Source organism: Anolis carolinensis, chromosome 3 (genome assembly GCF_035594765.1).
Source record: "Anolis carolinensis isolate JA03-04 chromosome 3, rAnoCar3.1.pri, whole genome shotgun sequence".
Lineage (NCBI taxonomy): Eukaryota > Metazoa > Chordata > Lepidosauria > Squamata > Dactyloidae > Anolis > Anolis carolinensis.
The window spans coordinates 14,342,148-14,366,557 of NC_085843.1; the positions used below are offsets into that span (position 1 = coordinate 14,342,148).

Here is a 24,410-nt window from a genome sequence, read left to right on the forward strand (position 1 = left end):
ATGTGATTGAAAGGGATATGTTTTTAGTTAAATGGTAACACTGATTGTAACCCAGTATCCATTTTGTTGGACGTCAATCTGAGATATGGCTCTCCACAATTACTTGATGCCATCTCTCCAAGTAGCTTATAAGATGTTGAAAAATGATCCCCCCTATGATACTACTGTTTAAAAGAGAAGAATAAAACAAAAGAATGGTTAATTTGCAGTGTTAAGATGTACACACATAATTACATCACATTTTAGAAAGTGACAGAATATGTAATATAACAAAACCTCACAAAAAATTATAATACATATTTATAAAGTTGAGGTGTCTGAAATCTCAATATGATGCAAGTTGCCCAATCTTAATCATTTAAGTTCATGTTATTCTTGGGACAATTCAAAATTTTGTCCCACACACCTAAATTAAACACTTACTAATGAAGAGCTAAATATTCAAGCCATAAGCAAAAATACCACTTTTAATCATGTTGGTGAAGTCTCTCTACAGTAGATGTCTTTCAGGACTTTTCTTAGTCTGATTTCGATGTCCAGACGTCTATATCTCCCTTAATCTGATTTAAGCAACAGGAGTTTCATAATGTCCCTTGTCATTTATTTATTCTGCCTTATCAAAGTTACTAAAGATAACTTTGGTTAACATAATGCCTTAGGAAATCTTGTAGTTTCCATTATAGATCTCACCGGCCCCTTACAGGTTTAACCAGGAAACTCTTCACTATAGATACCAGAACCAACTTAATACATATTAATGTTTCAAATAAGGTTGTACCATGAGACACATGACATTCTTCCCATGATAATATATCTTAGATTACCAAGATTTCTCTGAGATTGTTCTTAAAATACAGTATATGCTGAAGAGCAATCTAATCTTTTAACAGATTGCTAAACTGAGATCTTTTGTTACATCCTCTGTTTTATTCAGTTACATAAAGAACTGAATAAATTCCATATGGTATAATGGGTAAGGTTTTGGACGAAGACAAGAAAAGGCTATGTTGAAATAGTAATTCTATCGTGCTATTTGCAGGATTACCATTCTTGCAGTGTTTCAGGAATAAAATGTGAAAGAGGAACTCTATGCACAGCACCTCAAGGTCCTTTGAGGAAAGACAGGTGGGCAGAGAGGCAATCCATGGAAATACAAGCACCAGGCTGAAGTATTTCAAAATCATTACAAAAATTTTATAAGCAAACTACGTGGATTTTTAAAACATTCAATAGAAAATATTTAAATATGTACTGTGGGGTGATCAATACACTACAGCCATACTACGTATTCTCATGTTAAACGAAGTATGCACAAGGTATTTTTTAAGCCAACACTAATATCATACTGAAATAACTGAAGAATACAGCTTTTCATTTCCTATGTGTATTAATAATTCCTTGAGTTATGTTTATATCAAATGAAGGATCAAAAGGCTAAAACAAGCTAAATTATACAGGCCCAGACAAAAGATGGTTTTGACCAAATTTACTGTATCAATATTAGTTATCAACAGTGATCATTATCTTAAGTAGGCAAAATTGCATAAAACTCTTAACCTATTAATGTTCTGAGAAAATAAATGTGACTAGAACATGTTGATTAGTTTTCACATTCCCACACCCCACTGTCTTATTTTTATAATTTACAGTATTCTGCTCTGAAAGGTACTGAAAGAACTGAGTACAAAATGTATAAATTGAGCAACAACTCTAGAAAAGTAATATAACCAGAATACTGTCAGTAAATGATGTTCTAAACAGGAGCATTAAATCATTCCCAACCTGAACAAAGTATGAGTCCCCTCGGGGAGCTAGGGCAGGATATAAATTATTATTACTATTATTATTATTATTATTATTCGCATTAGCATTTATAATCCTTCAAGAGAAACTAGTGTTTATTAGATCCAGAATAACCATTTTCCCGAAAAAGACAGGAACTTTTTAAATGTCTTCTATATTAAATTTAATAACTTGAGATAAAAGAATCCTTTGAGTCTGTAACTGGAAGATAAATACATCTTTTATTATGACATTGTGTTCTCATAAGAATGACAGAACTAATTACACAGAAATATTCATACATATTTTTCAAGTATTGTTGTATTTTTCAATTCAAGGCTTCCATTTCAAGAAATATTTAACAACATCCACCAATGGATTAGCAAGATAGGGAAAAAGTTGCAATTCGGTTTGGCTTCAACATGCATCAAGAGGCACTAAAATCCCTGCAGTCATATTTCTGGGGGTTTTGGTAAGCAAATGTGTCACTTGTCCTGTTTAAAAATTAGCTACACTTGTATTCAAATACAACACCTTAGTCAAGAGGTAATGACACACAAGATGCATTAAAGTACCCAGGATGTTTTTTATCCAACTGTGGTACTCAAATTAAAAAAAAACTAGAGGACACTTTCCACTTTCACATTAATGTCCCATCAACAAAATGCCTATTGTGAAAAGCAACTATAAAAATGCAGCAACTTCAAAAATATGCACAATAAAGAATATGTAGAAAATAACAATTACTATACTAACAAATGTAAAATAACATGTCACGTTACTGTAACGAGAACAGTATAATGAACTGCCTCCATTGAAAACGAATGTGCAGAACACTGAGCAAAATTACAGGAAAACTCCTCTGCACAGCTTTCATTTGCAACAATTGTGTCCACAGTCTGTTAAGCACTGGCACAGATATTTAGAGGACTTCTTAAAAGGGCTACTTAAGAGCAAACAGATTATGGGGCTCTGGATATGAACCAGCAGAGTTTACTCCCCATTTCCTATCTCCTCTAGATACGAGTATGACATATCCTGTACAGAGAACAAATATAAAACACTAAATGTAACATGTGAACATCCATACAATTGGAAGTATATTAAAATCTCCTTTGGGCTGGAATTCCAAATTTACCTCAAAAATTCACTGCTAAAATAAAGCCAATGGTCTTTGCTATCCTCAGTGAAAGGAGAGTTTTGCCCATAAAACAATAATATGATTATACAACTGAGAAGGTGCATGCTTTTTTACCTTGTTACTTTTCACAATAGTGCTATATTAACTTTCTTCTTAGATTATATTAGTTAAAGTCATTCACATTATGCCGTTGTGGTTTTAAAGTGAAATACAGCAAATGCCCTGTTACCTTTCCCATTGTTTTTCTCATACTACCTTTTAAAATAAAGCAGGAAGTGTGGCCAGCAGCTGGTCCCGTCTCTTCTGCCCCATGACAGCTGTATCCACTTTAGCATAAAAAAAAACAAGGATGCTAAATATACACATACTTTGTTAAACAGCAAGGTTTCACAAAGAACGATATCTTGTTGCAACTCATGAACTCCAATCAATTCTGAGAAGGGAGCATGTATTTAATTAAGAGAGAGAGCCTCCACAAAATTACCTTTAATTCAAAACAAAAATTAAAAGAAGCCTTCTTTAAAGGGACTTTCTTCCAGATTTAACATTCTTTGTGAAACCTCACTTTACATTTATTTTTTCACAACTCTTATTTCCCCAATATACAGAAATTTAATTTTAATTTTAATACAAACAGAAAATGATGATGCAGGAAAAATCATGGGTGCTAGCCCAATGTCAATTTAGTGTCAATTTAGAAATGTTTCTATTCTGGTCATGGACATTTCCATGAACAGTATGGGGAGTTCACCTACTTTCCCCCCCATTAAATTATGAAAACATAAAATCAGCATTTCAAATTAATTTGACTACAGCTTAGTCATATAGTAGCTGCTAGTTTTAAAAACCTTATAAGATACAGAATGAAAAATGAAACCAGGCTAAACGTGTCCTTTCATGTTAAGAATCTGAAACTGAACTTTAAAAATTCTATTTGTTGCTGTTTTCAAATTGTCTATACCTGTTCAGTGATAAACCACTGTTGTTTCACTGAAAGACCTGTGTAAATATGGCTGAAGTTTCTTGTCTCTCTGCCAATTGCCTGCCAAAACCCAATTAGTTATATTTTTGAAAGATCAGCAAGGCAGATGGACCCAACTTAGTAGCCTTGCTTGACCATATGTCTCACGCTTCACTTGGAAATTGCAGGTCCCATTAATTGCAAGAGGTATCACTGGAGAAATCTATATATTATTTCTGCCTCCAAAGATATATTCTCAACATCTAATTTAACAAGCTAGTCTTGACCTTCTATGATCATAATTGCCAAAATATACAACTTAGCAGCAAATATTTTGATAGTTTTTTCCACTCAGTGTGCAGAAACATTACATTAAAAACTTGCCAGACATGCCCTGCTCAATTTTGTCTGTAGTCAGTGTCTCCAGCACTTCTGAACACTTTGAAAGAGTGGTTCAGGACAAATAATTTTAAACAATCAAACTAAGTATCAATGCAAAGCTGTCTGACACCATATTATGGGAATATTATGGATCCTTACCAGGTTGCGAGGTGGAAAACGACTTTTCTTTTAACCCCTACACAACGGAGCCTGGCAGGGCAAGTACCTAAAAGAGAAACTGTCAGAGAAATTTAATAGTAATGTATAACAGATGCGTTATAATTTCACATGCACGGTTTAACACTGTGCGATAAACTATTTTGCTCTTAAATCTGTCCAGTTGATGATGTCGAAGTTACGCACTGTCAGGATTCCTAGCAAAGCAGGCTAGACCCGATCTGCTAGTTCTCGCCAGTTTTGGAGGGAGTTAGACCTGTCAAGTCTCCACAACTGCCACCATCTGCACATCAGTGCAAGAGATGCTTTGACCACCACCGTGCCTTAACAACACGTCCTTGGTTACAACACTTTGGCTTATTTTACTCGCCGAAGACTGGCATCTCAGGATGATCCACAAGTTTCACTTTCATTTTTTCCTATGAGTGCCAGTTTTTTTTCCTGACTTCCCATTTTCTGCTTCCCTCTTCTTCTTTTCCCTTTATGACTGCCTCTCCCACTAGCAACCTCCTGGATGGAGGCAGGCAAAAGAGACACCCAGAACATGAATTCTGTGTAGGAGCAGAATAACTGACCCTACATTTCGGAGGTGAAGGAGGAGGAAGTCTGAGGCAGATGTTAAGTCTCCAACTGTAACCATTTACACAAAAGTGCAATAGTTGCTTCGCATCCTCGGTTACAACACTTTGGCAAATTCTATGCCACAGACCGCATTTCTTAGGACACACATGCAAAAGCTTCCTTTTTTAAAAAAAATCACCCTCTTCTAAGAAAAGAAGGCACTTCCATTGCATGCAAGGTGACCCAGATTTTTGACTATCCCCCCTTCACTTCCTTCCTTCATCCTCTGAGGCCCCTTCCACACAGCTGAACTAAAATCCCACATGATCTGCTTTGAACTGGGATATATAGTGGTGTGGACTCTGATATCCCAGTTCAAAGCAGGTATTGTGGGATATTCTGCCTCGATATTCTGGGGGCACTTCCAAACAGCCATATAACCCAGAACATCGAGATAGAAAATCCCAAAATATCTGCTTTGAACTGGGTTATGAGTCCACACTGCCATATATTCCAGTTTAGAGAGGATAATGTAGGATTTTATTCAGATGTGTGGATGGGCCCCAACTGTGTCTTCCACGAGCAAACCCCAGACAGGCAAAAAATAAAAAATAAACCCAGTGCACGAATTCTGTGAAGGAGCAGAATACTTGACCCTACATTTTGGAGGCGAAAGAAGAAGAGGAAGTAGAGGTGGCGGCTGCCCTCCTGGCGCAGAGGGAGCAAAACTCCACCGAAACCTGGTCCCGATCCACATGGAGGCAAATGCCAGCTGGGCTGGAAGAAGATGCTGCTGCTGCTGCTACCCTTTTGTTGTTGTTGTGATTGTTTTCCTCCTCTTCTTGGTCATCTTCTGGAACGGGCAAGGCGTAGTCGTGGTCACTGCTATTACTGCTGCTGCTTTCCCAGGCAAGGCGGGCCTCCTCCTCGGGCACAGGCCCCTCTTCCTGGGCGAAGAGGCTGCTGCTGAGGCGCATGCCGACCCTCCCGGCTCCCTGGCTACCGGCCAAGCAGCTCAAGAGGCGGCCTAGTGCGCTCTGGTTGGCCAGCACCGCCCTCAAGTAGCCCGTCTCCCGCTCCAGGTCGCGCAGACGCCGGCACAGGCCCCGGTTGCGGTCGCGGAGGAGACGGTTCTCCGCCGCCAGGCCCTGGAGGCGGCTCTCGAGGCCCAGGACGTATTGTTTCTTCTTCTGACGGTTCAACCGGGCCGCCGCGGCTGCCTTAAGCCGGTTGCTAGGCCTCGATGGATGTGGATGATGACAGTGAGGCGGCTCAAGATCGGGGCCTTCCGTCATGGCGGCCTCCAGCCAGCCGTCGAGGTCCAGGCCCAGACCCAGGTCCGGCGGGAAGAGGAGCTCGTCTTCGTCCCGCCCCGCCTCGCTCGGGGACGCAGCCGGGTCTCGGGGGCTCTCTCCGCCGGAGGACGACGCCATGATCTGGGCTAGGCTCTGGCGCATAATGGCGTCGCGGAAAGCCTTCACGCCAGGCCCGGTCCCCCTCTTCACAAGTCCGTGGTACAGCCCAAGCGCTTGCTTAGAATGGAATCAAAACAGGGCGACGCTACCACTCTGTATTTGTAGGGGGGAATCTTGAAGGTCTCACCTCAACACCGTAACCTCAAAGTCCAATTCAACTCACCCCCCCCCCCTTGAGTTCGTGGTAGTGGCCAGCCCTGATGGAAGAAAAACGCGGCGACGCTGCCACTACGTTGTAGAGGGGGGTCTCGAGAGAGAAAGCGAGCAGGCCTCTTGAGTCCTATTCAGTTCTCCTCGCCCCCCAACGGGAGCGTGGTAGCGTCCAGCATTGAGTTAGGCTGGATGGACAAACGCTACCACTTCGAATCTTTAGGGGGGGAGGTACGGTCTCACTCTCACCTCTGTGAAGCTTTTCTCATCTTGAGAGAGACAGACAACAGCCAGCGCGACACTCCCCCGTAATGGCGGCCCAAGCCTAGCCGGCCCCGCCCCCTCTGCGCCTGCGCAGTGACTTCAAGGCGCCTCGAGGAGCCAAAATGGCGGCGGCTTCACAAAACCCTAGAGTTGGAGGAGGGTCACTGCAGGGCTATCTAGTCTGACCCCTAGGTTAACAATACGCAGAATATATACAATTTGATATATTCAATGCATACAATATAATCATATATGGAAATAATAACACTGTAATGTAGTAATACTAATATATATATATAGTAATGTAATATAATTATGTATTACAGTATGTATAATAATAATGTAATGAAATATACAGTATTATGTATTTTATATACTGCAATTTATGATATAGTACAATATATTATATAATATTTTATATAATACTAATAGTATAGTATACTGGTAGTGTATTATATATATTGTTGTATAATAATATAGTACAATTATGTGTGTGTATATATATATATAATTATATATTTATGATATATAATATTACTAATAATATTGATTATAGTGGTATAGTACAATATAATAATATATTAATATGGCGCTATGCTAATATATATACATACTAGCTGTGCCTGGCCACGCGTTGCTGTGGCTAGGACTTAATTTTTCTTTTCTTTTTGTTGTATGAACGTAGAGGCGTGGATGAGAGGTTGTGCTGTCAATTTTCGAGGTTGTGGGGTGTTTAGTTTAGTTGTTTTGTCCGGTGCCGTGATTCCATTGCCCTTTTATATACAGTAGAGTCTCACTAATCCAAGCCTCGCTTATCCAAGCCTCTGGATAATCCAAGCCATTTTTGTAGTCAATGTTTCCAATATATCGTGATATTTTGGTGCTAAATTCATAAATACAGTAATTACAACATAACATTACTGCGTATTGAACTACTTTTTCTGTCAAATTTGTTGTATAACATGAAGTTTTGGTACTTAATTTGTAAAATCATAACCTAATTTGATGTTTAATAGGCTTTTCCTTGATCAGTCCTTATAATCCAAGATATTCGCTTATCCAAGCTTCTGCTGGCCCGTTTAGCTTGGATTAGTGAGACTCTACTGTATATAGTTAATATTAATAAGGTAAGGTAAAGGTTTTCCCCTGGCTGACTCTGGGGGTTGGTGTTCATCTCCATTTCTAAGCTGAAGAGCCAGCGTTGTCAGTAGACACCTCCAAGGCCATGTGGCTGGTATGACTGCACAGAGAGCCGTTACCTTCCCGCCGGAGTGGTACCTATTGATCTACTCATGTTTGCAAACTGCTAGGTTGGCAAAAGCTGGAGCTAACAGCGGGCGTTCACTCCACTCCCCGGATTCAAACCTGCGACCTTTCGGTCAGCAAGTTCAGCAGCTCTGCTTTAATACACTGTGCCACCGAGGGCTCTGTGGAGGTAAGTATGAATGTTGTAATTAGTCACCTTGATTAGCATGAGATATAAAAATAAAGTTATTATTCAAGTTATTATGATATCCAAGCCCTGAGGTTCTGGCAATCCCAATTAGGGATTTAATTAGTTTTCATTGTGCAATGTTTTTTTGAGCTGAGTTACTGATGAGGAACTGGAAAATATTGATTTTTAGACATATATTGTATGCACCTTAGAAGCACTGAAATGTAGAAAAATCAGACTCTCTGTGTGTTAGATTCTGTGTAAATGTACAAGCTGGCAGGACAGGGAGAAGGGGGGTCTGTTATCTATACATTCCAGTGTGAATTGGTTCCTAGTACAGCTTGACAGGTCAAGAGTGGCCTCTTGATGGATCTTCCTTGGGATCTGTGACTTGCTACAGGCTTTTAGAGTGCTTAGATAGGAAAATGCTGATTGTGCATATTTATGCCCATGTATGTAAGCATGTGAAGTGACATACTAATGACGAGATGTATGTAGAAGCATGTTCTTTGTCTGAAAATGCATAAAAGGCAATGTCAACACCTTGATCGGGGCTCTGGTTTGCTTTTGGAGGAGATTCCACTTCCAGAGACTCAGCTGAAAATAATAAACCGGTCTTTTTGGCCTCTCAAAGGATCTCTCTTGGTGTTATCTCTCCCGTCATCTATATCATTACCAACTAGGGAATCATCATCACACAAGTATGTTTATCCTAACCCTGAGCAATAGATTTTAAATGAGGTGGATAACAATAAAAATAGTAATGCTTTGTTTTATTATTTTTAAAAATATTACAAAGAAAGGTTTATAATATGACAAGGTTTAGCAAGAGGCAAAAACCTATGCCATGAAATGCCGCAGTTTGGCATTTAACTCTTTCTCTTTCGTGAGCAGCTCTGTGCTGTGCTTCTTGTAAGCTTCAAAATGCATCCGGAGTTCGGTATATGCTTTCTGTGCTCGGTCCAGCCGATGCTGCAGGTCCCGCACCCGGAGGCAACTGTCCACCACTGTGGCCTCAATCTCAAAGCGCTGTTCCGCTTCTAATTTGGCTTTCTCCATCTCTTCCACCTTCTTCTCTAGTTTCATGATCTCACATTGCCTTTCTTGCAATGCCTTGCCTCGATCTATGGCCAGCTTCAGCAGCTCCTCTTTCTCCTTGATTATCTTCTCAAGCTTGGTCTGTAGGTTGCTCTCGCTTTCCTTCAGCTGTTTTTCTGTTTGTTTCAGCTCCTTGGTGACATGATAGTGTTTCTCCCCAAGGATTTCCAGTTGGCTTCTCAGGGACTTCATTTCCTCAACATGAACTCTGGCCTCCTGGCTCTGAGCTTCCAGAAGCTCCTTCTCTCGTTCCTGAGCCAACTGAGTATCCTGTGTGTAACTTTCCTTTAAGGAAGCCATTTCCTCTGAGAGCATCTTCAGCTCAGATGTGACCTGTGCTAGCTCTGCTTCTTTCTCTTTCAAAGGCTGGCTAAAGAGGCTTTGGTTCTCCTGACGCAGACGCTGGTTTTCTTCCCTCAGCTGTGCGTTCTGCCGTTTGTGTTCATCTTTGAAGTGGATCATGTCCTCGTGGTTGGAAGCCAAGTCCATGAAACGTTCTTCTAGCTGCTGAATACGCCGGGTCTGAGTCTCCAGTTGGAGCGCGTCCGCCATCCTCATCTCATCCAGCTCCGTATTGATCCGTTCAAGGGTCTTGCAACGCAAGAGATGTTCGTCTGCTCGTTTCTTCAGGATACAGATCAGTTCAGATTGCTCATGGATGCGTGCACGCAGCATGGCTTTCTCTCCTTTCTCCTCACTGGCGAGGCTCTTCAGTTTCTCCAAGGCCTCAAAGGGCTCTCCCATGTTCCACTCTAGGTCGTCTTCTTCCTCTGTTGATATTGTATCTGGAAAACCCATTTCTGGGTTCTCATCCTGAGGCATGTTGAGGAACTGTTGCTGGCTCTTAGTGCTCCAAACTAAAGATCTTTAGTACTTCTTTCTAGGTCACATCTGAGATGAGATTGAAATGACCGTTGGTGGAAACGTTCTAAGAATTCTGTGATATCACAAGGCATTAAGACTTGGACTTTCTAGAACTAACATGCTTGACAGGTGCCTGTAGACTTCATAGCATCAGTTCTCATCTATTGCTGGAAAATAAATAACATGGAATTTAGCAGTTTGCTTTTGCCTAAGGCTACTGGGAAGGGCAGGCCTAAATACCCTAAAAATAAATCTAAATACCCTAAAGGCACCAGATCCTATATGATTTTGGAAACGAAGCAGAATCAGTCATTTTTAGTGCTTGCATGGGAGGCTACCGGTGGATATCAGGTGCTGTGGGTTATATTTGAGAGGAAGAAAATGGCAAAACCACCTCTAAGTCTTCCTTGTCTTAGAAAATAAGAGGCAGATAACACCAAATTGAGAGGGATATCTAATACCCCAGAGAACAGGATCGTAATCCAAAATGACCAGCACAGATTAGAGAGCTGGGCCAAAATTAACAAAATGAATTTGAACTGTAATCCACTCTAATCTACTTTGGTCAGACCTCACCTGGAATTACACTGTGTCCAGTTTTGGGCATCACAGTCCAAGAAGAAGATGAACAAGCTGGAAAGTGTCCAGAGAAAGGCCACCAAAACGATCAAAGATATGGAAACCAAGCCTTATGAAGAATGGCTGTTGGGGCTGGATATATTTAGCCTAGAGAAAAGAAGGCTGAGGGGGGAGACATGATAGCCATATTTAAATAATTGAAATGATGTCACATTAAGGAGGGGGAAAGCTTGTTTTCACTGCTCTGGAGACTAGAGACTCCACCTAAAGATTAGAAAGAACTTCCTGATGGTAAGAACTGTTTAACAGTGAAATATACTGCCCCAGAGTTTGCCATCTGTCAAGGGTGCTTTGATTGTGTATTCCTGTATGGCAAAGCATTAGACTAGATAGCCCTTGTGGTCTCTTTCAACTCTTATGATTATATGAAAATCCTATCAAATCCACTGGTGACTTGAAGACACTTCTATGCAGGCTCCAAATCCCAATACTTGCTAAAGTTAGTTAAAAGTATATATTCCGTGAATGGATTTGTAAGCTATCCAGTTAGCACATTCATTGTTGGACTAGGAAAAAAAGAAACTATTGCCAACTTAGAACGACAGCTATCTGAGGGTTCCAAGCTTATTCATTAATCAAAACAGCTTAATATAGTATGTGTTGAGTAATTACAAGCCAAATGCGCTGATGAAAAGGCAAAGACTAATAAATAACTATTAAAGCAATTGTCTGTCTTTCCAAACAAAGTCAGCATTTATGTGCAGGAACAGCTACTGATCGTATCAAAGAGATTCCAGCACCTGATTCTAGATTACTTTCCAAAGCAGTCATTTAATGTTTATCAAGCCATCCAATGGGGAAAAAACTTGCCTGGGAAAGGAAGATAAATATTTAATTATGGACCTCTTTGCTTATCTCTCTGCAAGACATTATGGAGGTAATTCACAGAATGCATAAAGTATTTATGCAAAATCAAACGCTAGCAGAGTGTTATAAGAATTTATTTTAAAAATTGGTCTAATTAGGTAAGCTTTTTCAATATACTTTACATTTGTTCACCTTGTAAAACAATGGGAGGATTAACTTTTGAGCTGTTATATTAAAATCATCACATTAAATGAGTTGTTAAAATTGTTAGAACAAATATTTTAAGAAGGAAGAGGAGCAGCCAATTTCATTTGAACATACTCTTAACTTGGAGAGGGTTCTTTTGTTTATAATCTTTTGCTGTTTTAAAAGATTCCCATAAAACAAAAATTATACCCACAAGCTTCCATTCACTCGTCGTTCACTCAAATCATAAAATGTTTCCTTACCAAGCCTTTATTCTTTGGCCACTCTCGGTCTCACAGTCCTCTGGAGTTTGCATCTCCATGGCAATAAGGGATCAAAACAGTATTCAACCATTCCTTCCTGGGCTCAAAGCCTTCCCTCTCACTGACTTGGAAACATGAAAAAACAAAAAAGGAGCCCAGTGGGGAGACAATGCTTCCTCCAAGCTGGTCAGGACTGGCAATGACTTTTCAGGACATGGGGAAGCTGGAACCCAGCCAAACTGGTTGATTTTTCAGACTTCCCTTCTCCAGGATGCCTGAAAAAAGCAGCAGCACATATCTGCAAGGCCTGCAAACAACTCCAGAAGACTACTCCAAGGATTAAATACAGAAGGAATTCATGTACCTCCAACAATTGTGGAACCCACTTACATTTACCTGGAAAGAAATTTGTCTCTCTAGCAATTTGCTAGCTCCTCCAGGTGTTTGTATGGTAGGCTTCTCCTTGGATGATATTATAAAGTTGTGTTTAGGAATCTCTAGGTCCAACACAACTTTGTGATATGCTGGAACTTGAAGTGAGATGATTTATTGGTGTTCAGTCATATAAATGGTTTCATGAAACACTGGTCTGGCTGGGAACTTATTCCCCAAAGATACAGGTGTCTTACTGTATGTTAAAACATTATCAGTGATAGCTGGTAGGCCCCATGATTTCTGTAAGTGCGAGAAATAGTGTGTGTTAATCTGCTTTGGGGTTTGTTTACTCGAAACACTTTAAAGGAGTTTGTCATGGTGTTGAACCCATTGAAGGTAAGATCCAGCCCCAAAGATCATTCCTTCAAAGCTCAAACTAAAACTTGTATACTGTGAACACCCTGATCGACTGACATAGAGTTCTTCCTGCTATTGTATACAATGTTTGTAAAAAATAGCTTATGGAGGAAGGAATAGGCAAAGTTTCACATATGGATAAAGCTTGTATGCCGTTGCTATTCCCAGCTTGAAGAGACTCATGCATATAGTTCCATAACCTATATACTTGTGCCTAAGTCTAACAATTTTAGTTTAAAAAACGAACCCAAAAACCTGGGTCACCTTACCCATAGTTCAACGTGAGTACTATAGCTTACATCTTATTACCACAAACAAAAGGTACCATTCTCTTCTCTGGATAGAGTGGCAAAAGGCAAGAACATAATCCATCCCAGGATAACCCAAAAGAAGCACCAGCTCTCTGAGGCAGTATTGGTGCTTTCACCTCTCCATGGAATGGCCCTCGATTCATGCACGGATCAATTTTGGTCATGATCAAGCAATACATTACAACACTTAGGCAGAAAAAATTAAATGCACAATATCAGATAGGTGGCATCTGGAATGACAATAGTATATGTGAGTGGGATCTAGGCGTCTTGTTGACCACAAGCTGAACATGAGTTAATGGTGTGGTGCAGCTACTTAAATCAACTTGATGGTAAGAGCTGTTCAGCAGTGGGATATGCTTCTTTGTAGTGTAGTTGGATCTCCTTTTCTGAAGGGTTTTAAACAAAAGCTGGATAGACAATTGTCAAGAGTGCTTTGTGTATTCCTGCATGACAGAATAGGGTTGGACTGGATTGCCCTTGTAGTATCTTAGAATCATAGGATAATACAGTTGAAAGGGGCCACATGGGCCATCTAGTCCAACTCCCTTCCATCTTCCAGTGCTAGGATTCAATGTGGCTACGGTTTCCTTCTGGACTCAGAAACCACTTTTGAGTATTTGCCTCCAGCATGAAAAATGTGTAGATTAGGGATGGGATGGTTTTGCTGGGAAATCTTCAAGTCAATGGGCCACACTTTCATCTGTTTCAATGGGTTACTGATTCCTCTTTTTATGTGGTACAGTAGTCTCACTTATCCAACATTCGCTTATCCAACGTTCTGGATTATCCAGTGCAATCTGCCTTTTAGTAGTCAATGTTTTTGTAGTCAATGTTTTCAATACATATTTATATATTTTGGTGCTAAATTCGTAAATACAGTAATTACTACATAGCATTACTGCATATTCTCTCAAATTTGTTGACTAACTTGATGTTTTGGTGCTTAATTTGTAAAATCATAACCTAATTTGATGTTTAATAGGCGTTTCCTTAATCCCTCCTTATTATCCAACATATTAGTTTATCCAACGTTCTGCCGGCCCATTTATGTTGGATAAGTGAGACTCTACTATATTTCTGCTACCAGAAAAGTTCAACTGCAATTAATTGGAATGATATCCCACATTTTCCTTGTTGCAATTTTGATTTCAGTCCAGTGTTCTTTCTGTTTGCAAGTTGTGCTTTGACCCTTTGGTTTATTTTCATTTTTTCCCCAAATAAGTTGTTATCATGTGGATAAGACTGATGATGTTTAACATTCCAGCATACTAGACATGGCCTTTCCTAGGACAACACATTCCAGGCTGAATATCCTGACCTTCATAGTCTGTTGCAGGACTTCTAGGATTTTTAATGCATCTGTTCCAAAATAAAATGTTTTTAATATAAGCTCATCGGGTAGTTTAAGGATGGAGAAACCCTGCTGCCCAGATGTTCTTGAACTACAACTTCTCTCATTATTGGGGGAAACAGTAGGAATCATAGAATCATAGAGCTGGAGTTTATATCCAGAATTTCTCTACCATTGACAAAAGGTTTTTGTGAGTCACAGTAACAAGATTTTGCATGATAACTGAATCTAAATATTGGCCCATCTACGTCAATATTTTTGATTTGGGCTACCAGCAGCTCTTCTTGGTCTTTTCCAACCTTATATGGAGCAGGCTTAATGTATCACATATTGAATTCATATATATTCGCTTTAAGAGGATATAGGTAGGAAATTTAGCTTTCCACACCACACAACAAAAACTCCCCAAATGAACTCTCCATTTTAAAAAGACAAAAACACATGCTTCTACGTTTTGCAGTTCAATGTGTGCTCATTTGAGCACATAAGCGGTTTTAATGGACTTTGAAAACTGTATACAAATAACATTGTATATTTTCAGCATTTAATTACATACAATTCTTTGCATAAAAGTTTATTTTCACTTCAGGCATCATTTCTATTTTTACCCGATTGGTGGCACCAGAGAACATAAAAAGAAAAAACCATGACACATCCAGCCAGTGAACAGCAGCATACTTTAGAGCTTGGTGAACATGATTTTTTAAAAGTCTGATGTTAGTTTTAGAATAAATAAAAATCAGTTGTCATTTTTTAAAAAAGGAGTCATGTTTGAGTCAAGTTAATGTTATCATGTTTCCTGGAAAGAAAACACATGATTTCAAAGTTAGCAAGTTAACATTTTCCTTCAAGACAAGAGCTGAGAACAGTTTGGGCCAAATAATATCACAGAAAATGTAAACATTTAAGATGAGAATCAGAGTTTGCAGTAGAAATATAGCCATGCATTCAACCTAGTGTGTTTTCCAGAGTTAAGAACCATGCTGAGAACCAGAGTACAAATCACTAGTCCAATCTACAGAGTTTAAAACTAAATACTGTAGTTGAATAGCCTTTCAATAGCAAGTGGAGAGAAAATAAGACACAGGAGGGTTGTCTTAGGATCAACCATATATCTGCCATAATGTTTAGTCCCAGCCAGGAATATAAGTAATCAACACAACCATGTAACATTAGCTTGAATGTGCATGGTTAAAGTCAACAATAGTAGACTCACCAAGTCAACTTTTTAAGACACCAAATTAGTAAATTAGTGAGACACCAAATAAGTAAATTACATTCAATGGGTCTGTTCTAGTTGAGATTACTAACAGGATGTTGTATCAAATAATATGGACAATTTGATAGGATTACAATTATTATGGGTTTCCTCAGTGTGAACATCAAAATTCTTCAAGGCAATGGGTGCACACAAATAGCACCACAAAACACACTTTGGAAAAATGGCATGTGTTGAAATTCAACTAACTTAAGCAAAATCATTGATTTTCTTTTCAGGCATTAGTCAACGTGGCCACAGACAGCAACTATACATAGCATTTTAAATACTATTTAAATTTCATCTTTAGTAAAGCATTAAAACTTAAGTTAAAGAGTACCTGTAGACAGGCAGAAGTTAATGTGCATTATCAAGGTACCGTTGAGCAAAACAATATAAAATTCTATTGAAGAAAAAGACATTATACGCCAAAGTTGCAGAGAAAGACATTTGCTCTTTCAACTTTATCGCCTTTATTTCTGCCTGGCTTTTGTCACCATTCAGACTTCAGGAGGACACATAAAAGACTAGCGACCAACCAAAGCATCATCCTATTTGGTCATTTTTGTCGTCATGAGCATCCTGAGTGGCAGTGTGTCTTCTACCCAGGTGTTTGGTGTGTCAATCATCCTCTCCCATAAGTTGGATTCCTCTAATGTAGAGTCCATCCAGTCTACAGGTGTGCCATAGCTCTTTCCTAGGAAGGAAATATTTGAAGGAACAAAGTTAGAAGAAGTTTTCTTTTTCTCTGGTTTACATCAGAATTGCAGTTTTTCCAAATATTTTGGGAAATACAACCTCCAGATGTTAGATAAAAATGGGACAGCATTTCTAATCAGAGAAAATACTGTTGATGAATATGTAGTATATTGATAGCACCTGGGGATGACTGTGAATTTCAGGACACAATACCTAAGGGAATGTGGTAATGGCTGAGTCACTATGTGAGGTGAGGCGTATTGCAAAGGGCTTGCATCAGCCAGTGTCCCTTACTGATGACCTATCAGCAGGTGGCTATATAAGGAGGATGAAAAAATCCATCTTCCTCTCTCCTGGGTGACTCAGTGATAGTATCTGCCTGTGTTCTGTAGTTGACTATTGAATGACTGATTGTTTGCAAGAACAAGGAAAGTAGATCTCCATATATATATTGTATATATTGCAACTATGAAGATTAACACCTTCGGATATTTTGAATGGAAACCTGAATCTGTGAGTTTACTAATATAGTGTGTAGATAAGGTCAGATGCTGGCAGTTGTGCTCTGCTAATAGATGAGCTGAAGCACATGTGTTATGCTGTGAAAGGATTCTGCTGCTGTATTTTTACTTGCTTCTGGAACACTTGCTATCCAGCTTGCAGTGGTTCATGATTTGGAAACTATAAATCACTTTATGACCAGTATCCCAAGACACAGCATTCCTCACCATTAGCTGTGCTGAAGAGGGCTTCATTGACTTGTAGCCCAGCAATGTCTGAAAGTCCACATAATCCCTTATCCTTTACCTAATGCCTCTGGACACGAGTCTTCATTATGCACAGAATGTTTTTCACCTGAATTTATTACAATATTCTGCATGAAATTGTGCTTATTTCATTCTGTAGTTCTGGTGTAAGGAATATAACCCACATGATATTTTAGAAATATCTCTGGATGAAAAACAATGGCCAGGTAGTTGTAGTAACAGTTGTATATTTCTCTACATTTTCTTTAGCTCAGGCATGGGCAAACTTTGGCCCTCCAGGTGTTTTGGACTTTTAACTCCCACAATTCCTAACAGCCTATCAGCTGTTAGGAATTGTGGGAGCTGAAGTCCAAAACACCTGGAGGGCCAAAGTTTGTCCATGCCTGCTTTAGCTGAAGATGACTTGAAAAAGATTATTTAAGAGGGTATATTTCTGACCCATTACGTCTCCCTGGTTCTTTCCAAAATAAGGTACTAATTTACATGGCATCCATTTACACAGATGGGGTGGACTCAGGGAGATCCACTCTGGTGAAATCACCTGTTCCAAGTCCTATTCTGAGGCCTCCAATGAAGTGATTGGCTAGTTTGTTGTGGTCCCAGACAGTGAGCTCTACACAAGCTTCTTTCAGGTCTTCAGGCCTGAAGCCGTCATAGACCATGGTATGGTTGAACACTGGATTTGTCGTCTTGGATATGGCTCTGGTTTTCTGACGGCTTTTTCTACTTGTATCCGGCAGAATGGTACTTTGGACAGAAGGAGAGAAAAGATCACACTGAGGATGTGCATAGACAGAACAAGATAAAACCACAGATTTTAATCACTTTTAATCAATATCAGCCAAACTTCCATGGCTTGTGTTCACCATGATTTGTTATTAGAGCCATGAACTGCAGAGTAAAGAACCAAACATATTATGGCTTATCTTACCAATTTCTCATTTGTTTATTTTTCCCATCCCGTTTTGCCATCTCCTCATTCCCAAGAGAGGAGATGACAAATAGTCAGAAACAAACCGTAGCTTTGTTAAGATGTCACAATAAGCCATGATTTAAACAAGCCATAGTCCAAAAGCCAACAACAAACCATAATAATAATAATAATAATAAAACTTTATTTATAACCCGCCACCATCTCCCCAATGGGGACTCGGGGCGGCTTACATGGGGCCATGCCCAGACACCATACAATATAACAAAATAAAACAATATATCATAACACAATATAATAGTACAAAAATAATCATATACATTACAACACAGATCAGAGCAGACAGGGCGGGCCAGATGAACATTTAATTAAAAACTCGGGAGAGAGAGGCATATAAATAAAGAGAACAGGGGTATAAGATGGAACAGTCCAGACAGTCCAAAGAATAAAATCCAAGGGGAGTAATCAAAGGTATATAACATTTACTCCCCGAAGGCACATCGAAAAAGCCATGTTTTTAGATCTTTCTTAAAAGCCAATAAGGTGGGGGCTTGCCTGATCTCAGAGGGCAATGAATTCCACAGTCGGGGGGCCACAGCAGAAAAGGCCCTCTCTCTCGTTCCCACTAGACGGGCCTGGGATAAAGGCAGTGGCGAAAGAAGGGCCTCCCCGGATGAGCGGAGGGATCGAACAGGTTTATAATAGGAGATACGGTCACGAAGGTAGGTGGGTCCCAAACCGTTTAGGGCCTTATAAATGATGGTATTCACCTTGAATTGGGACCGGAAGGTGAACGGCAGCCAGTGGAGCTCCTTGAACAGGGGAGTAGATCTCTCCCTGTAGCTCGCCCCTGTAATTAATCTGGCCGCCGAGCGCTGAACCAGTTGTAGTTTCCGGGCCGTCTTCAAGGGAAGCCCCACGTAGAGCGCATTACAGTAGTCCAGTCTAGAGGTAACTAAGGCATGCACCACCATGGTCAAGTCAGACTTCACGAGGTATGGTCGCAGTTGGCGCACAAGTTTGAGTTGTGCGAAGGCCCTCCCGGCCACCGCCGACACCTGAGCCTCAAGCGTCAGCGCTGAGTCCAGAAGGACCCCCAAACTGCGGACCTGTGATTTCAGGGGGAGTGCAACCCCGTCCAGCACAGGTTGCCACCCAATACCCCGATCCGACGCGCGACTGACCAGGAGGGCCTCTGTCTTGTCAGGATTGATCCTCAGCTTGTTCCTCCTCATCCAGTCCGCCACAGCGGCCAGGCACTGGTTCAGCATCCGAGGGGCTTCCTTGGATTCAGATGGAAAGGAGTAGTGGATTTGCGTGTCATCTGCGTAGAGATGGCAACGCCCTCCAAAACTCCGGATGACCTCTCCCAGCGGTTTCATGTAGATGTTGAATAGCATGGGGGATAGAATAGACCCCTGCGGGACCCCACAGGTCAATGGCCAGGGGTCCGAGCAGGAGTCCCCCAACTTCACCATCTGGGAACGACCCCCCAGGAAGGACCGGAGCCACTGCAGCACAGTGCCACCAAGCCCCATCCCAGAGAGCCTCCCCAGAAGGATACCATGGTCGATGGTATCGAAAGCCGCTGAGATGTCCAAGAGAACCAGCAGGGTCACACTCCCCCTGTCCAGCTCTCTGCGGAGGTCATCCACCAAGGCGACCAAAGCCGTCTCGGTACTGTGCCCAGGCCTGAAGCCAGACTGCGAGCAGTCCAGAAAATCAGTGTCATCGAGAAACTCCTGGAGCTGCTTGGCAACCACCCGCTCCAGCACCTTGCCCAAAAATGGGAGGTTGGAAATTGGTCTGTAGTTGTTACAAATAGATGGATCAAGCGAGGGCTTTTTTAATAGTGGTTTTACTACCGCCTGCTTAAAGCAGGATGGAACTGACCCCTGAACCAAAGAGGCATTTATTATGGTCACAAACCAATCCAACAACCCATCTTTGGCCAGCTTGACCAACCAGGAGGGGCAAGGATCCAGAGCGCAGGTGGTCGCCCTCACAGACCCAAGAATCCCCTCCACGTCATCAGGAAGAACAAGCCGGAAAGAATCCCATAAGATCGAACAGACAGGTACCTCGGTTACCTCCTCTGGAACTACAATTAAACTGGAGTCTAGCTCAAGGCGTATCTGAGCAACTTTGCCTGCAAAATGGTGAGCGAAATCGCTGCACCTAGTTGCCGAGTCATCGGGAAGCCCCTGTGCCTCAGGAGGCCGCAGGAGCTCCCCAACAACTCGGAACAACTCCGATGGCCTATTGGCCGCAGACGCTATGCGGGCAGTCGTGAAAGCTTTCCTGGCTGCTCGCAAAGCCACGGAGTAAGCCCTAATAGCGGCTTTAGCCCGTGCTTGGTCAGACACATCCTGAGATTTCCTCCAGATGCACTCTAGTCCCCTCCGCGCACGCTTCATCACGGCCAGCTCCTCAGTGAACCAAGGAGTCGACGTGGCTCTACGTAGCGAGAGAGGACGTTCGGGAGCGATCGTGTCCAGTGCCCTTGCCAACTCCCTGTTATAGCGATCAGCCAGGGCATCGACAAGATCGCCAGTCTCCAAGACAGGAAGATCCCCAAGAGACCTCAGAAGTCCATCCGGATCCATCAGTCTCCTGGGGCGGACCATCTTAATGGGTCCACCACCCCTGCGGAGGTTAGAAGACACGGCGATACTTAAACAGATCAGATGATGGTCAGACCATGACAATGGAAGAATGTTTTGCTCTTCCACTCTGACTGTCCCACCGTCCACAATAAAAACAAGGTCCAAGGTGTGTCCTGCCTGATGTGTGGGCCCAGATATAACTTGAGACAGCCCCATGGTTGTCATGGCAACCATGAAATCCTGAGCTGCTCCTGTCAATGTGGTCTCAGCATGAATGTTAAAGTCTCCCAACACTATCAGTTGTTGGGAGACAAGGGCCGCATTGGAGACCACTTCTGCTAGCTCAGACAGAGAGACTGCTGGGTCGCGGGGTGGACGGTACACCAGCAGAATCCCCAAGCTGTCTCGGGCTCCCACCTTCAGGAAAACACACTCGAACCTCGGAGATTGCGGAACGGCGCATCTGATCAGGGCGATGGACTGCCTAAAGATCACCGCGACTCCTCCTCCCCGCCCCCCAACCCTGGCCTGTTGATGCACCCCGAAACCTGGAGGACACAGCTGGGTGAGATTCACACCTCCCAGCTCATCCAGCCACGTCTGCATGCCAGATCCGCCCCCTCATCCAGGATCAAATCCTGGATGATAGCTGTTTTACCGTTGACGGATCTGGCGTTCAAAAGCAGGACCTTGAGGTTGGGGGGTCTGTCTTGAAGACTACCGCACCTAGACCTCTCCATGGGTTCAGAAATTGTATTTCTAAGCTATGGGTACATAGCATACGGTATTGGAAACATCCAATGGAAATTGATATTAAGTAGAAACAGAATCTCAGTATTTATATTCCAAGAAATGCCCCAGTGAGTTTATATAGGGACTATTTCAGTGGCCTTCAGAGGCTGTTTAAAAAACAGGGAATGGGAGTCAATGCATATAAATTACATGATTATAACCAAGACATAAACTGAGGAGGCACAAATCTTACCTTGTGTATTTTCAAACTAATTTGCAAAGCAAATCCACAAAAATAAAAAAATATTTAATTATTTACAGTATAAAATTGAAGTCTCTGTGTACTTTCAAATCAATTTGAAAACCTACCTACAGAAATATGACTTCAGTTGATGCAAAATGGTGAGGAGTGATATTACTTCAGTAGGTAATATTAAAATCAAGTAATTTAGGACCATATGTTAATAATAAGAATTAGCTGTATTACCTATACTTAAAATTTTGTATAGCACAATTAGGTATAAAAGATCTTCTCACAAACACTTCCAAACAATACATCGGGGCATCTTGTTCCAAAAGGCAACCAGGTCTCCAGTTAAGGCCTGAGGACCCTTCTACACTGCCGTATAATCCAGATGATCAAATCAGACAATCCACATTACTTGCATTGAAGTGGATTTTATGAGTCTACACTGCCATATAATGCAGTTCAAAGCAGACAAACTGGATTTTATATGGCAGTGTAGATGCAGCCTGAGTTTTCTCAAACCAGTGTGCTTACCACTTAACAAAGGAGTTGAGTTTATTGCCCCTGAGGACTGGGAGTTCATTGCATTCCTTCACCCAAATGTGGACTTCTCCAGTGGTTGGGGTCTTTTTACCTTCAAAAAGAAATGTATACACTCAATCAAAACAAAGAACACAATGTTGTATTGTTCAAAGAAATAGGTACAATCAGCACTGAACTGATTCTGCATGCATGGGTTCAACCACACAGAGCTTGAAAATCTCAACATATAAGTATGTAGGTTGGGTGGTTGATTTGTATCACAAAGACACTTCTATGGCTTAGTGAATCTTTTTAAAGTCTAAAAGGCAAACATTGATTTTGTCGTTTTATATAAGGGGCACCATTTTATGACTTCATTGTAATAAATGGGACTGGAACATCCCTGGATTTTGGTATCTATGTTAGTCCTGGAATCAAAGCCCTGCGGATACCAAGGGCTCACTGTATCGTTCTTTCATTTCGTGACTAAATAAAGGACATTAGGAAGAGGACATAACAGCGCAGAAAGCAAATCTGGGAAGTGCCTAAGAGGAATACTCACCTGCAGCAGGCTGTGGGATATACTGGAGAGCGATCTTTACTTCTCCTCTGTTCTCTAGCTCAAGAGCCGTTAGTGGAGTCTGGACATTCATGAACAAAAACAAAACCCATAATCACTGGAGAGGCTGGTAAATACAGCTATTTAATAGTGTAAAAAGCACAGACGCAAACTCGAGTCATCGCCTAACTAAAAAGCTGTCCTATAACAACATAAATGTACAGATATCTGCTAAGAAATAAGTCCCTTTAAACTGGCATTTACTAACACATCAGAGTAAAAGAGTGCAGCTTCAATCTACTAAAGCTGCATTTTCTTTAATCACATCAAGGGAGAGGCATGAAATTTAAGACAGTGTCATGGAATCCTTTAAGCACACAATTAAAAAAGAATCTGCTGTCTGATGAACCATCTTTTTAAAAGTTTTTTTTTTAAATTAACCAGCTAAGCATTGTTGTGCTAGTGCAAATGCTATACAGACTATCTATCTATATATGTAATATATGCATTATAGATAGATAGATAGATAGATAGATAGATAGATAGATAGATAGATAGATAGATAGATAGATAGATAGTGGTTCCATTGTCTGTACAGATATGAAGGTTGTCTGCTATAATGGTAGCTAAGGGAGGAGAAGACTGATTTCCCATTGCTAAGGGGCATGGCTTTACCTGTCTCAGGTGTAACAGGTTTGTGATAGTAGGTATGTAAATACCTTAAAACACTAGCCAGTTCAAATGCTATGTTGTGTTCAAATTTCATAGCAATTTGTGAAGTAGTTTGGGAGATATGAGGTCCCCACAAACAGACATTACATTCATGCACACATACCCCAGTTTATGATTCAGAGCCAGTTTCTGAGTTGATGGTAACTAACCTCCTTATAATAACATCAAAGGACTCCAGAAGAAAAATGAGGTTTTTTTTTTTTTTCAAAAGATGCATCAAGAAAAAGCCATGGACTTACCCTTGGCTTAAGTGGGTACCAGTTCATTTGTTTGTTCTGTTTATCATTCCAGTCCCAGTTTCCCAAATCGAGCTCCACTTCACCCAAGAAACTATTGCGCCCAAAAGTATCATTGTGCCAAACGGAGATATTCAGCCTCTGGGTTGCCAAAAGGTCCTTCTCAACTTTATACTACAAATAAGGCAAGTAATGGTTAAAGAGGTTGTCCACAACACAAATGTACAATCTGCTATAACTCCGCTTCAGTTGTACAGTCAGCCCTCCACATTTGGAGGTTTGACTTTTGTGGATTTGAATATTTGCACACTTGATTAATATTTTCTTTTTAGGGATCTTTAGGTCCTCCAGAGCAACACCATAGTCATCTTCGGCCATGGAATTGTACGGGAGGACATAGTGATTTCTAGAGCAATCACTTCTTTAGGCATTTGTAGGTTTTAGTGTGATTCTATGGTCAAGTTGATGCTATAGTTGGGC

General features: G+C 41.0%; 3 protein-coding genes across 11 annotated transcripts in view; all 3 read right to left on the reverse strand.

The window, feature by feature from the left end:
- Positions 1-2,005: 2,005 nt before the first annotated feature.
- Positions 2,006-6,977, reverse strand: crebzf (CREB/ATF bZIP transcription factor). The gene is made up of 3 exons (XM_008108137.2): positions 5,664-6,977; positions 4,425-4,503; positions 2,006-3,249 (listed from the first exon to the last, which is right to left on the reverse strand). The coding sequence occupies exons 1-2, from the start codon at positions 6,458-6,460 to the stop codon at positions 4,455-4,457; spliced, it is 846 nt and encodes a 281-aa protein (XP_008106344.1). The 5' UTR covers positions 6,461-6,977; the 3' UTR covers positions 2,006-3,249; positions 4,425-4,454.
- Positions 6,978-9,085: 2,108 nt separating this feature from the next.
- ccdc89 (coiled-coil domain containing 89) lies at positions 9,086-12,333 on the reverse strand. 2 transcript variants are annotated; one of them, XM_008108136.3, is made up of 3 exons: positions 12,185-12,311; positions 10,866-11,030; positions 9,086-10,456 (listed from the first exon to the last, which is right to left on the reverse strand). In XM_008108136.3, the coding sequence occupies exon 3, from the start codon at positions 10,245-10,247 to the stop codon at positions 9,168-9,170; it is 1,080 nt and encodes a 359-aa protein (XP_008106343.2). In that variant the 5' UTR covers positions 10,248-10,456; positions 10,866-11,030; positions 12,185-12,311; the 3' UTR covers positions 9,086-9,167. The 2 variants fall into 2 exon arrangements, with proteins under 2 accessions (XP_008106343.2, XP_003219393.2); XM_003219345.4 differs by lacking the exon at positions 10,866-11,030 and having other exon boundaries at positions 12,185-12,333.
- Positions 12,334-15,093: 2,760 nt separating this feature from the next.
- sytl2 (synaptotagmin like 2) overlaps positions 15,094-24,410 on the reverse strand; it is a 93,004-nt gene continuing 83,687 nt past the window's right edge. For all 8 annotated transcript variants that reach the window (XM_062977078.1, XM_062977077.1, XM_062977075.1 and 5 more), the window contains 5 exons: positions 23,934-24,104; positions 22,966-23,044; positions 22,416-22,515; positions 17,907-18,112; positions 15,094-16,596 (listed from right to left, as the gene is read on the reverse strand). In XM_062977078.1, the coding sequence (XP_062833148.1) occupies positions 16,451-16,596; positions 17,907-18,112; positions 22,416-22,515; positions 22,966-23,044; positions 23,934-24,104 (702 nt within the window). In that variant the 3' untranslated portion in view covers positions 15,094-16,450. The remainder of the gene's footprint in view (positions 16,597-17,906; positions 18,113-22,415; positions 22,516-22,965; positions 23,045-23,933; positions 24,105-24,410) is intronic.

Bases quoted from the DNA above. Each gene is read 5' to 3' on its own strand.
- crebzf (XM_008108137.2), bottom strand. From the start codon at position 6,460: ATGCGCCAGAGCCTAGCCCAGATCATGGCGTCGTCCTCCGGCGGAGAG. The intron at 4,504-5,663 runs GTAGGGTCAAGT...TTTCTCTGACAG, and splicing joins TCTTCTTTCGCCTCCAAAAT to TTTCTCTTTTAGGTACTTGC.
- ccdc89 (XM_003219345.4), bottom strand. From the start codon at position 10,247: ATGCCTCAGGATGAGAACCCAGAAATGGGTTTTCCAGATACAATATCA.